This window comes from Ambystoma mexicanum, chromosome 5p, assembly GCF_040938575.1.
Source record: "Ambystoma mexicanum isolate Mex_15411 chromosome 5p, UKY_AmexF1_1, whole genome shotgun sequence".
Classification (NCBI taxonomy): domain Eukaryota; kingdom Metazoa; phylum Chordata; class Amphibia; order Caudata; family Ambystomatidae; genus Ambystoma; species Ambystoma mexicanum.
Genome location: NC_090930.1, coordinates 276,253,468 through 276,266,928, shown reverse-complemented (window position 1 = coordinate 276,266,928; position 13,461 = coordinate 276,253,468). Strand labels below are relative to the sequence as shown.

Below are 13,461 nucleotides of genomic sequence, written 5' to 3'. Positions count from 1 at the left end.
TATGTCAGAGTCGACCGGGCCTTCTCCAGAAGCCATAGCGTTGGCTCGTGGAGGACTGTCGGCGATGCTGCGCCCGGCCTGGTTGCCGCGGAGCCCATACCAACTACCAATGGTGCTCTCGGTGTCCGCAGAATCACGGTGCTTTGCCTTATGTTGCCGGAGCGCCCTCAAAGGTCTTCGAAGACCACTCAGATTTTCTCTTGGGTGAAGCATGCTGCCAGGGCTCACCTGCCACCGGGATCTTCGTCTGCAGCCACTCGTGAGCCGCTTGCGACGGTCCTTCATGGTGCGTGGCACCATGTCCTTGCAGAACGCACAGGCCTCCTCCACATGCGAGCGGTCCGAATGTAAGTAATAAAGGCACAGGGAGTGCCCATCGTCCAGGAAGATGTTCCGCAGCCCGCATCCTGGGCAGATCCTGAACAGAGGCGTCGAGACTCCTTTATCCTCGGCCATGTCCATGCAGTGTAGGCCTCCAAGAATCTTCTGGAGCCTCCAAGAATGGAACTTGACGAAAAATCGGCATTGAGGGGCATAGAAAGTTCCGAAAAACGGGTCCCCATTAGTCAGATGATGGATCGATAGAGCTTGAGACACAATTGACCGAAAAATAGAGCAAAACTCAGAAAAAAAAACAAACAAAAAAAAAAACACTAAAAAAAAAAAAGAAAATCGCAAAACACCATAAAAGCTCGAGAGCTATAGCATGAGGACTCCCAACACTTGAACGTGCAGTAAAAATCTGAAGATGGCTGCCAGAGGAGGAGCTTAGGTAGAGGGCAGCCATTGGCTGGGGCAGTATGACCCAGAGACCAGTCATTGGTTGTTAGGAGATAGACCGTTCAGAAACAAAAACAAACTTATTTTTTCTTTACCGAGGATTCCAAGGCCAATGACGGGGAATATTCATGAGCATGTGAATCCTTGCCAGACCCCATGCTGGAGACGTGTATTCCCTGACTTTTCACTGTATGAGCTCATTGGAACCCCTTACAAGCTTACCACCTCTTGAGACTCAGCCTAGACCACTTGTCCACCTCTCTTGTATTGATTTGGCTACAGCTTCCAGAGTGGTCGCTGCCACTATGCTAGGTTGGCTTTCTATACATCTGTCCACTAGGAAAATCAGTCCCAACAGAGGCCATACTCTTTTTGCTGCTTTTCGTAGCTGTTGGTTTAACTGGATGGTGGCAGCGATTTCCATTTTTGGAATTCAGCGTTTCGGATTGCTGTATACCTCAAGGGATGCAAAAGTGTGCCCCTTGTAAGGATGTCAAAGAAGGAAGCCAACACAATTTCCCTGCTTGAACCCAATACTAAAGGATCTGTCAGAATGTCAGTCAAAATCAAACACCATGTGTCACACCCTGCTTCTATCCCTTACTCTACAACTAAAGAATAATCCAACAGAATGTTTCTTCTCCAAGAGAACGACTCCCTTCTCCTGGTATTCAGGTGGTGTTCTCTTGCAAAAGGCTGCCAGGGGGAATGACTCCCTTCCTCTGGCTTGTGTGTCCATCAAACCCTTTGTACAACTCACTTTCAGGACCAAAAGAATGACTCCCTTCTCCTGGTATTCAGGTGGTGTTCTCTTGCAAAAGGCTGCCAGGGGGAATGACTCCCTTCCTCTGGCTTGTGTGTCCATCAAACCCTTTGTACAACTCACTTTCAGGACCAAAAGAATGACTCCCTTCTCCTAGTATTGGTCTGCACACTCCAATATAGTTCACAACAAAGCCAGTAGGAAGGACTTCCTTCGCCTAGCGCCTTGTGAGTATATCTTCACCAGAAGAATGACTCTGTTTTCCTGGTTTTTGAGAGTTCTTTTCCATATCTTTCAACTTTGTTTATTTTGGCACTGTCTCACGGTATTAGCAAAGTCCCAAATCCTTCTCTGGGTTTCAGTGGACTTATCACTCCCCAATGCGATGGGAACGATTTCCTCGAATGACTTTCATTGGCATTGGCGTCCCAGGCCCTTCTCTGGTCGTCAGTGGGCTCATTGCTGGCACTGCAATGAGAAAGATTTCATTGGATGCCCATTACACTTATGTTGGGGTTGCAGACCATTCTCTGGTGTTCATTGGGCTTATGGGTGCAACTACGATGAGTAAGTTCTCCTCAGATGCTCACTCCTCTTTTATCAAACATTTGGTGGTTACTACTGGGCCAGTGGAGAACTGTTCCAGCCTGCCTCTCCTCCACCCCTGTGTCACCTCCAGGTCTCTCGTACCTCCCGTTACCTTCTTTGGGACATCTGTACGCCACTGGGGCTTCCTGGGACTGGGGTCCATTTCTCTGGATCTTGGGCTTCTCTCGGATTCTGCAGCACCAAACTCTGCTGTACTGCTGCTGCTTCGTGCTTGTGTCCACTCCAGCTGGACCCATGGAGAACTCCCTCAGTAATTTGCTGGCGTCCTCTGCTCTTCTCTCCGGTCTGCCGACAGGATTTGAAACTCCCACTCTGGAGAGTTTGCCCACCTGCTGCCGCTCCCGGCTGGGCTTCATCTATTCTCTAGTCCATTGCCTCTTTACATTATTGCCAGTCCTGCCCTGGCGGATTGTCAAATTCCTTTGTTTCTTTTGACACCTTGATCTTCATGCCTCCTCAGGGCCACCTCATACCAGAACTAGCACAGTCAGTAATCTTCAGGTCTTCTGTGCTCTTCTTCACCCTAGTACTTTGTGCTTTGGCTGTATGCCATGTACTACAGAAATAAATTGGTCTAAACTCAAGGAAGTTGTTTGGAATGGAGGGGTGGGGGGGTTAGGAAAGGTTGGGGTATGTCGTTCAATGGGCTGTACTCTACATGATCGTCCTTGTCCACAGAGGTGGAGTCCCTTCCCATGAGGTCCTCCCACATTAAACCACCCCTAGGGGACTATTGGGTTGCGGCCGCACCTTCCTAGCCTCATGGGAAAGGGCTCCCCTAGGAGAAAGGTGACGATAACTGGCGAATCGTCACACGGTAACAAAACCATTGCGAGTTCTCCAGCTAAACCTTCTTTCTCTTGTGAGAAAATGACAGAAGCCATATATGGGCATGGTCGCTGCATGCCCAGAGAGCAGGTGCAGCAGCTGGCTAATACCAGCTTTGGCTGGCATAAACATAGGATGTCAGAGATTCCAAATTGCAATCCACATACTGCTGGTTTGCCCTGCAAGCAGCCACCAAAGTTTTAATGTGTCGACCACAAGTGATAGGCTTGCCACCAAAAGTCTTACAAAATGTACCCTCCTGATTAGAAGCAGCATTCACACAGCGCTACTCATTTTCCTATTTATCCTCAAACCCTGGGACGAGTACTGCAGCATGAGAAGATTAAGTCAACATGAAGAGCGCGGGGAAGCCCTGGGGCCATTTTAATATTTTTATTTGACGTTTATAGGGCTTACTGAGTGCCATATGAAGTTCAAAAGGGAGAAGGTGAAAGTTGCAATATTTCAGCTGTCTGAACTGGATAGGAAGATCAGTATAGACATAGGATGGCAGGGGTCTTTTCAAGACCCATTTATAGTTGAGACCTGCCAGTGTTTCAAGACAAGACTTCAAGAGACCAGAGGGCATCTGACTAATCAGTGCTCGCTTTCTCTCACCTAGGAGGCACAGCTGTGTAGCAAGCCTCACGGATCCAGTTACCAGAGGAAGCCTTGCTGATGCTTCTTCTAACTGATGAGGCACGGCCGGGTTGCATTGACAGATTTTAAAAGTAGAAGTAATTTGACAAAGGACCAGTGCAGCACAGAGCTGGCTGGGGCAATTGAGAGAAGGGCATGGCAGGTTGTACAGAGTTTGAGTCGCAAATCTACAAAGGGCCAAAGGAGTAGAGAGAAAGCCACCTCTGAAGACTACAACAGAAGTAGGAACAACTGAGTATTAGTGCAGAGAGGAATTTTGTGGAGTGATAAGCAAGAAAGGGTAGATCTTCTAGATGTTAAGCAGGTTGAGCCTTGCCGCTGTAAAGTTGATAAACTAGTGTAGTTGAAAGATCGTTTAAGGGCGTTGTCACAGATGATTGGGTGCGAGTTATGTAGTACAGGAAAAGGGGAAAAAATAAATCAGCGTGTATAGCAAGGGAGAGGGATTAAGTCCCTTTGCCCACAAGGGATACGAGCTCACAGTACCCCACTGACAGAGGTGTCCAATGGAATATGCATGTGCTGGATTTGAAAGCTTAACCTACTGGGCTAGAGCATCATGACTGGAAATGAACCATCGCCTTCCAGCATAATGGCCTCTTCCCTAGTATAACGTTTGTTTCTAAGACTATATTCTGAGGAACAGAATGGGCTACACTGTCCTAGGTTATTCAGCATAATGATGGCTTCTTCCTAGAATATGGGGTCTCCTGAGACTATGTTCTGAGGAACACAAACTACCACACCTGTCCAATGGGGCGAAGGGTGCGGGGGCCCCTGAGGCTTTGATAATGCGCCCATTAGTGCCGAGAATGTCGGGATGCTGTCGTCATCCTACCACACAGATTCTTAGGATCTGCTCCTTCACAGATCACGATTGATTTTGGAACTGGAACATGGGAATGGAAAAAAGGGAGCCAAGTTGAAATAACAAGGATACAGAAAGCTAACTGTCTGAGCCACGCCTTTATACTTTGACAGATGCACGTGTTTTGAGTTGGAAATAAATGGGCAGGTTTGTAATTACTTACATTCATGGTGCCATTGATCTCTGCCACAGTCTCATCGTCTGTTGGAAACTGGTAGATCTGGACGCCATTACTCACAAGTTCACTTGTAATTTTAATCTTGAATTTTGTTAATTCGCTTTTCGATATAGCATCTGATTTCGCAATAATTGGGATGATATTAACCTAATAAGAAAAAAAAAAAGAAAAGCGCCTCCATTTTACAATTAAATTCACAAAAATTCACAAAAGGCTCAAGCAGTAGATCAGATTAAAAAACCCATTTATAATCTGCAAGCAACCCTAACCGTTTGCGTGGACACTAGTCACTATTTTATACTGATTCGATGGATAGGAAATAGATTCTACGGGTATGGGATGGAATGCAGAGGCAACAGCAAACTAGCACGCATTAGTGTCCGACCTGGGCTTTCTTTTCATACTAAGATCACAGGACGTGCGGCTAAATCGAATTAGTCGCTTAAATTCATCTATTTCACTGTATATCATATGTAGTGCACAAGACGTGCCGCTCAAGGCCAAAAAATAAAGTTGAAATGACAGCTACCAGACGGATATGGCTATTTATAATACAGATCCATGACACTTCCATTCCATTTTTAAACTTAACATTCCAATTGTAACAAAACAAGATTTATAAGAATGAAAACGGTGCACAGAAACATGATGTATGGCCAAGCATGCCCAGTTCAGTGGCACCGGCACGTCTATTGTGAAGGCTGTTGGCCATTCACCAATGATTCAGTGAGATGTGAATGCCCATTCAGAGACCCAATTACCCTGAGGTAATTCACATGGCTTGACCAAAGCAGGATTAGCGCAACTCAAAGGCTTGCAGAACGTGCCAAAACCTTCAGCCATTCAGATCACCAGGCCAATTTAAATGAAAGGCTTATACACACGTTTTTCCCTCGTCTTCTGAACAGTCAGACTTACTGTATGTAAATTTAGGTTTTTCACACGCTCACCTTACTGTCCAGCTTCTTCATCGTGACCAAGTCCAGCGACTTCAAAGAATGCCCTGTGGGTGCAATAAAGTACAGGCACGCATGGATCCGGGAGTCGTGGTAATTGTGCAACACCCGCTTTATCTTCAGCTCTTCCTGAAGGTAGGACTCAAACTGGGCATCAATGAACTCCACGATGGGCTTATAGCTTACGGAGGGGAGAAACAAGCGCAGTCAGGAATGCGAGCCAAGTGTAAGTCTTTAAATATCCCCCTTCCCCCATATTATCAGGAAATGGAAACAGGGATAGAACAAGCTCCCAGTTAGAAATCTAACAGATACAAGAATTATAAACCCAGTGATGCACCCCTCACCCCCTCCCATTGCCACATGCATTATCTATAATGCATTATAACAGCAGTACAGAGTGAGAAACAGATCAGTGGTCCCGGTTGGCTACTCAGCACATTCAGACAACAATGTTATTCATAGTACCCAAAGCCACCGCAAAGTTGCTAGTAGCCTTATGTGCTTCTACTACCAGAATGAACAGCATTGGGGAGGTTGAACTGTTGAGTATGCCTCGCCAGGATTTTACCATATAGGTGACATGCACACAACCGCCTAGTTCTGCAGTAGATTCATTAATGCAATGTGTTATCCTTCCATGTAATATTGGATCGATGGACTGTTAAGCAAAGTATTAATGCAGTAGCCTCTGGGAACACAACAAACAACTAGGACTACAGGTATAGGCAACCCAACCTTTGGTATAAGCTTGTACTACACAGTTTTGGTAGCGTGTTGAGCAGCCAGGATTATCTCAAGAGGGGAAATGTGAGCTGTAGTGGAGTTACACAAAGATTCACAGTTACAGGTATTCAAATAAACTTAGACTCAAGGTTTCTTGCATAAACAATTAATCTATTTATCAGTCAGTTATAAAGCCTTCTTCAGAAGGGAGCAATAGAACAGTAACACAAATATACTTCAATACTGTACACTGAGTTTCTGGATCAGACAAGGCCCTTTTGGGATGGCCCACGGACACAACCTAACCCACAGGTGATTTCAGTAACAAGGGTGCTGGGGGCATGAATGCCTTACTGTTGGCATACAGAATACTCTAAAAAGTAAATAAAAGGCAAACATTATTAGAACACAAGAAATACAAATAGTCATAAGCAGGGCAAATACTTTCAGATAGCTCTTTGAAGAGTCATTCAATTCAATAGGCTAAGCCAAAGTCAACAGGGCAAAATCTTTGTATAGGATGCAGCACTTCAGATAAGTAAACGGAAAAGTCTTTGCACGCGTTCTTAGGAGTCTTTGAGAACAGGAAGAATCAAATGTAGGGCCACAAGCTGATTAGAAGTGTGAGTTGCAGAAGTTACAAGCACTTCCACAGTAAGAGGTAAGTTCTCTTAGGCTGGTTTTACAGTACCTTAGTAAAGAAGAAAAAAATGCAGCTGAAGACTTCTGTTCCTGTACAGCTCTGCAGATCTCGCTGTTCCTGGGCCACAGTCATGGGGGCAAGAGGGAGGACGTCGGGGGACTCCTGTACTGGCATTGTCGAAGCTGGAAACCGGCAAACTTTACTTTGTGACTGTTTCACGTTTCAGCTCCTTGCGGTACAGCAAATAGCAATAAGTGCGGTTCCTGGCTGTCAAGGTGGCCTTTCCTCACATCTGAGGTCCCACACTCAACTGAGGGCGGTCAGGCCTGGTAAGTCCTGCTTCGTGGGAGTCCGGAGGATCTTCCAAAAGCTTTCTGCCAGCCTACAAGCAACGCACACAATTTGGTGTCCCTCTCCCTGGACCTACGGTTTCCTGCAGCACTCTGAGGAAATGCAACCAGCTCCAAGATGGGTGTCCGGGTGGATTACTTGGGAGTTGATTTGTCCCACCAACTCAAAGGGAGAAGTCGTCCTTGCAGGGCTTCCCTGTCAATGCGAACTTGGCGATTTGGACCTGCAGCAGGGCTTCACCGGGCAAACCAACGGTCCAGGAGTTGCAGCAGCCGTCCTCTTCAAACTTTTCTTCAATTCCTTCGTCCAGTGGTCGACTCTGCCTTTTTTTCAGTTCTCCCCCATTCATTCCAGCCTAGCTGCCACTCATCCAGCAGGTTGGCTGCTCTTGCCGGACAGTCAGCCAGCCAGCCAATCACTACAGAGTGCATTTGGGTCTCCTATGAGACTAAGCAAAGGGAGTTTGTGGCACCTCCCACACGTTCTGTGTACCCCAGACACTCTGGAGCCAGAGGCGGTTTCACTCCTGAAGCCCGCCAAAGGCGAATGAACAAAGAGACCAACCCTGGGTTGGCGCGCAGAGAGAAACTCTAGAAGGACCTTACCACAAATGCATGGCGAAAAAAGAAGACAGGGAACCATTTTAGCAACGATGGCTGGGCGCCATCTTGAAAAACATGGCTCCCGCGATTTAACGTTACCGGAGCTGCGAACAGTTCGGAGTAAATCATGGTAGTTTGTTGTAAAACCACTGCCACCAGCCATTTTGAGAAGAAAGGGTAACATGTGAATGCTACATGAGTAACTAGACATAGGGGATACCAAGTAACCCCTCCAGCACTCTATTGTAAGACAGGGTGTGTTGGGTCTAGAATTTTACAGGACTAAGTGAAGTCAGTTCCACTCCACTGTTCTGGGAAACAGTAGTTGATCCCAGAGAAGGTATGTAAACCTTGGGAAATCTGAAAGACTTCCCTGTGTCACTGCACGGAGGGTGCTTTGTGACAATTGTAAAAGATGATGCCTATGGAGTTGGTTAGACTCCATGACCAAAAAGAAACTGTGTATAAACTCGCATCAATATACGAGGGTGGGGAAAAGGCTCACACTCTCCAGGTAAAAATCAAGTCCTCAAAATCCAGCAAAGTTGCGGGGGTTCTCTTAGGTAGAAGAAATCAGCAAATTTTTGAGAATTCTCCCCAACATGGACATCTCCATATATGCATTTTATCTGCTACTCTACATAAAACCATTCGGGAACAAACAAAAAAGACGCTGAAAATTTTAATAAAAGACTATTTCTACTAGCCAGAGCACTATATGCAAGATGGGCGAGTTAAAGCATTGAAGTGCACCAATGGAAACATTTTAAGTTGTGAGCTTGTAAAGGAAATGAACAGAACACAGGAAAGGAATCTTTGCCCCAGTATGTGGAACTTCAGGCCTGTAAGAGCAATTGCAGAGAGTGCTAATAGTAGGTTGTTCCGGACCCATTAAGAAACAGAGCATACAAAAGCTTGCAAACTAAGAACATTTGAACCTCTGGCTAGTGGACGGTAGGTACTTTGATGAAAAAGAAGAGGATTAGAGAGAAAGAGACCAAGATCAAAAGAATGACAGAGAAAGACGAACAACTAGAACATTGAAGGGAAAGGTTTCCAGTTAATCCATTAGCTAATTACACAACTGGGGCAACTGGTGTTAGAGGCATTTCAGTAAACGGATGCAAAAGGAACATTTATTTACCTGTCTTCTTTGTTGATCTGGTCCCCAAAGCCGACAGTGCTAACAATTGTCATTTTTAGACGGACATTACTCTCGCTAAGATCGTAAGTATTGGATTTCAACTGAACCCCAGGCTGGGAGTGTGACGTTGGGTCGCCCTCAAATTTCGTGTTAAATAAGGTGTCCATGAGAGTGGATTTTCCAAGGCCCGTCTCCCCTTAAAATAAGAAAAGCACAAGTTAGTCATTTTAACAAAAATTTCAAGCAAACACGCAGGCATCCCCAAACGCACCAACTGGCCCGATCCTGCCCCTCCGCGAACACACCACATGCCTGCAACGTTGGCCCCCATGCAGTAGAAAATCACATCAACATGCAGTGTCCTCAAACACTGGCCAGCCTGCCTCACAAGCCCACCGGTACATCCAATCACAGCTTCTCGTGGACTAGCCCACCCAGTTTAGAGGCATGCTTGAGTTCATAGCGAGAGGTTGCCGTATTACATTCTGCTTCTATAACCCCCTCCCTCACCCCTTTAAGGTATTTTCAGGCACACATGTCTCAGTGCATGCTTGTAAAATATTCTACACCAAACACAACGTATGAGACTCTTGGATGTACCAATTGAAGATAATATGGATCAAGGAGGCCTCCACTTTAGCACAACACTGGAGGACAAAGAGTCCATAGTCTAAACCGTACATACTTGTGTTCTCCCTTAAGCAAATGAGAACATCTGCATGCAGGACTAGTCTACCACCATTTTGCAGCAACAAATCCCATTATAAGTGGAACAAAAACCAAAGAATAGGCTCCTCTAGAACCAAGGAATCGCATAACTCATACAATGTGGACAGACCGCTGCATCAACAGCAAGGTTTCAGCAACATGCTAAAACCGAGGTTATGGTGCTGCATCAACGCCAAAGAGTTGGCATGGAGGGGAGTCCCATTTGGCTTGTGGATACGTGTCTCATGAGAGAGGGACCTATGGTCTGAGGAAGACACTCAGACTGTTGAATAATCGGACCGGGATTATGGAACCTTCACAGAGCACCCGACCAACTTCTGACAAAAGTGGGGCACAGCACCCAATCAAGTTCACGCACCCAGAAAACCAACATACGAAGAAAGAAATTATCACCTGGGGTTTCACATCTCAGGCAGCGCTTTCTCTGAAACAAAAAGCTCATGCCTTGGTTGTATATGGGCAGTATAGCTCTGTGGCAACATGATAGCCTTGGAAACGGAGAGCAACACAGGTTGGAATCCCACACACTTAGAAACATCTTCAGTATTAAGCACATTATAAATAACCAATTATTATTGTTAGGATTAATTATTATTATGCCTTCCATAACCCTCAACACTTCACTTCGGGCAATGAGTGGAGGCACAAGCCAGACCCCTCGCTTTGCCTCATCTGCCATTCACCGGTGCTTATTGCACGTGGCGCACCACGTATCTTAGAGGGCAGAGGGAGGACGACGGGAGAAGTGAGAATAAAATGGAAGCAGTCTGCAGAGTGCGAGGATAAGGTCATGCCTTTTCATGTCTTGATAGGCTATTCTTTATGCAGCTTCGTTATTTGCATCCTTCACTAACCTGCTCACCATTCTACTATACAACTTCTACACACATGGACTAACCACTCTAGCAACCCTCTTCTCTGGAACAGAGTAACAGCATAACTCTATGGCATTCATACGGATTGGTCTCACAATTCTCAAGCCACCCTTGACCCATCCTCTTCTCCAAGGAAAGACAGTTATTAGAAGCTAAAGCAGGATCCCACCAGCTGGGGATCCTTTCTGAATACACACACCTAGAAGCATACCACCGCCCAGAGGCCGGTTCCTTCTGCTCTGCACGCATCAGGAGCACAGCCATCCTGCACTGCTTTTCCTGCTCCTACTAACCAATCACGAACAAAGACCATGGAAATTGAAGCACTGCAATATATAGACCCAATATAGCAGACCATGTTCCCAGGTATGGGAGTCTCTCTCCACTCTGAAATGGATTAAACATCCACGTGAAGGAAGGTTCATTCTGAACGAAGCTTTGGGTGGGATAGACCTAAAGCTCCCATCTACCTCAGCTCAGTAAGAGGTTGCTTTTTCTTTATGTTTTCAAACCGTGTTATTACCATCAATAGTTCTTAACAGCTGGACTATTGCAATTCCCCATATCAAGGTCTTATAACATCTAATAAGTCACGCGAACGCTGCTGCACATGTAACCGCAAGAATAAAAAAACTCATAAGTCCCCCACCCCGAGTGGCGTGGCTTTTTTATTGGCTGCCATTGCAGATGCCTATATAACGTTATGCCTTGTGTCAGGTATACAAGACCGTTTAGGCACTGAGCCCAGTATTTCCTGCAGACAAATGGATTCTCTCTCTCGACGAGGACGCTGCGTTCCTCCTTTTAGCTCCAATGTTCCCCCAAAGGAGGATGTTGCAATTCAGCCCAGGAAGCTTAACCTGGTAGGAATGTGCTTGTTTAGACCTGTAACATCTCTGATCTTTTTCTGTTGAGGAGTTGAAATTAAACCCCATAGTTCCCCTATGAAGTGTGTTCAACCCATTACATACTGGCAGCAGTTGCTTTTTCAGCAGCAGGGAGGCCAACCAGTGACTGCACACTTTACAAAGGCAGCCTCCTGGAATTGGCTTCTGTAAGAAGGACGGTAAGAAAAGGGAATGTTCGTGTGAGGACGAGTTGCAGTGAAGGCGCTGGGGGCATGTGTATCCAGAAGGGAGCCTGAGGTACAGGTATCCAACTCATTCCCTAATAAAGCCTGTTCAGGGAGAAAGGATACATAAGGGAGGTGTAGAGTTCGGGTGGTGTTGGTGTGTGAGGAGGGAGATACTAGCAGGACAGTTGCTGCACTGTGGGCTGGGAAGCGAACGCATGCAATCGAAGTTTGAAATAGGAATGTTGAGCAAGCTAATGCGGGGGTGCAGTCCAAGAGCAGTCTCAAATACAGGCAATTGCCAGAGCAGAACACTCTGGCTATCAATAGGTCTGGCCTCTTCTTAACAGAAAATGAGGGTTCATGCCCAAATCAGGAACATTTACTGTTGTCCATAGTCCGATCCAAATGTGGTGGTGTAAAGGCACGAGGCAGGCAGGTTTTCCAGCCCAGGAAAGCCCTAAAAGTCAATTGGGCCTCACCGCATGGCAGTTATGGAGGGCCGGAGTTCGAGGGAGGTCTTTTTGTACCAGGCCTGTTGAAGAACATTGGCAATTCCAATCCGTGGGAGCTGGATCAAAGTATGGAAGGTTAACAACAACTACTTCTGGAAACTTCTGAAAATCTGATTGGTAACTAGGTTACAAGAAGGCCAGGTGGTCGTCCAGTGCATAGGGTGAAGTGGGTATCAAGTTAAATAAGTTGGACTGCAAAGGAGGCTCTTTTCCGGCATTTGCTTTTGAAGCCTGCGACTGTTCATAAAGCAATCTTGCTGGACAGAAGCATCACACCCTGCATGTAGCCCGCAAACCTCTTGTTAGGTTAGATTATTACTTTTATACTAAATCTCCCTACTTCGATACCCCCTGCACGTTTTGCTGGACTTGTGGATTATTTTTCTATGTTGCAGAGTGTGAACCTTTCCCCCCACTCACCCTTCTTTTACTCTTCCCATGGAGGTCATTTTTGTGACTCTCCATACTTTATTTTGGATTCATATACTTTCCTATAACGCTTTGGGCATCTACATTTTAATTATTGCAGCATGCAGCACTTTCTATGGAGTGTTGCTGGGGAGCCCCTTGGGCCTCCCTTTTTATTTTCTATTGGGTTCCTTGTGTGAACTAATGTTCCCAAGGACAGGATACTTTTTATCCTTTCTACAATCCCCATTGTTAGGTCGGCACACGCCACCTTATGTGGATTGTTGTTGGGTTACATAATTTCCCTTTCTCACTGGTTTGGTAACATTTATGTTACAGTCCTTTACTTTCCTTAACGAACACATGTTCCCAAGGGTAGAGGGATATTTGTATCCTCTCTACATTTTATGTTGTGAGATCAGCAAAACCACCTTATGTGGAGTGCGGAGGGGATCCACTGTAACCACTTTCTCACTGCTCCTGTAACATTTCTGTTAGTGACAAGCATACCTTTATGGCTGGTGACAGTTGACGTGCTCTAGCGACTTGTTATTTTTTTTTCCCTGCAGGCTGTCAACCCAGCCTCAGTACAGCAGAGAAGGTTCACCATTCTGCTAGAATGGTGGCTGTATTCTTTTTTCGTGTGCTGTCTCTTGATCCTTCTGCCGTCCGGGGTGGGGGAGGTCCTGGTTTGATTTTTCTCTTTGTGAAGAAAATAGAACATGTTGGTCCTGCAACTGAATATTCCTAAAAT

General features: G+C 46.0%; 1 protein-coding gene across 8 annotated transcripts in view; it reads right to left on the bottom strand.

Annotated features, from left to right (window-relative positions):
- Positions 1-13,461, bottom strand: part of SEPTIN6 (septin 6) — a 450,192-nt gene that overhangs the window by 234,406 nt on the left and 202,325 nt on the right. For all 8 annotated transcript variants that reach the window (XR_011274161.1, XM_069612703.1, XM_069612704.1 and 5 more), the window contains exons 3-5: positions 9,109-9,304; positions 5,637-5,823; positions 4,672-4,833 (exon numbers count right to left, since the gene is read on the bottom strand). Coding sequence is in view for 7 of the 8 variants with exons in the window: in XM_069612703.1 (XP_069468804.1) it covers positions 4,672-4,833; positions 5,637-5,823; positions 9,109-9,304 (545 nt within the window). In the remaining variant the exon portion in view is untranslated. The remainder of the gene's footprint in view (positions 1-4,671; positions 4,834-5,636; positions 5,824-9,108; positions 9,305-13,461) is intronic.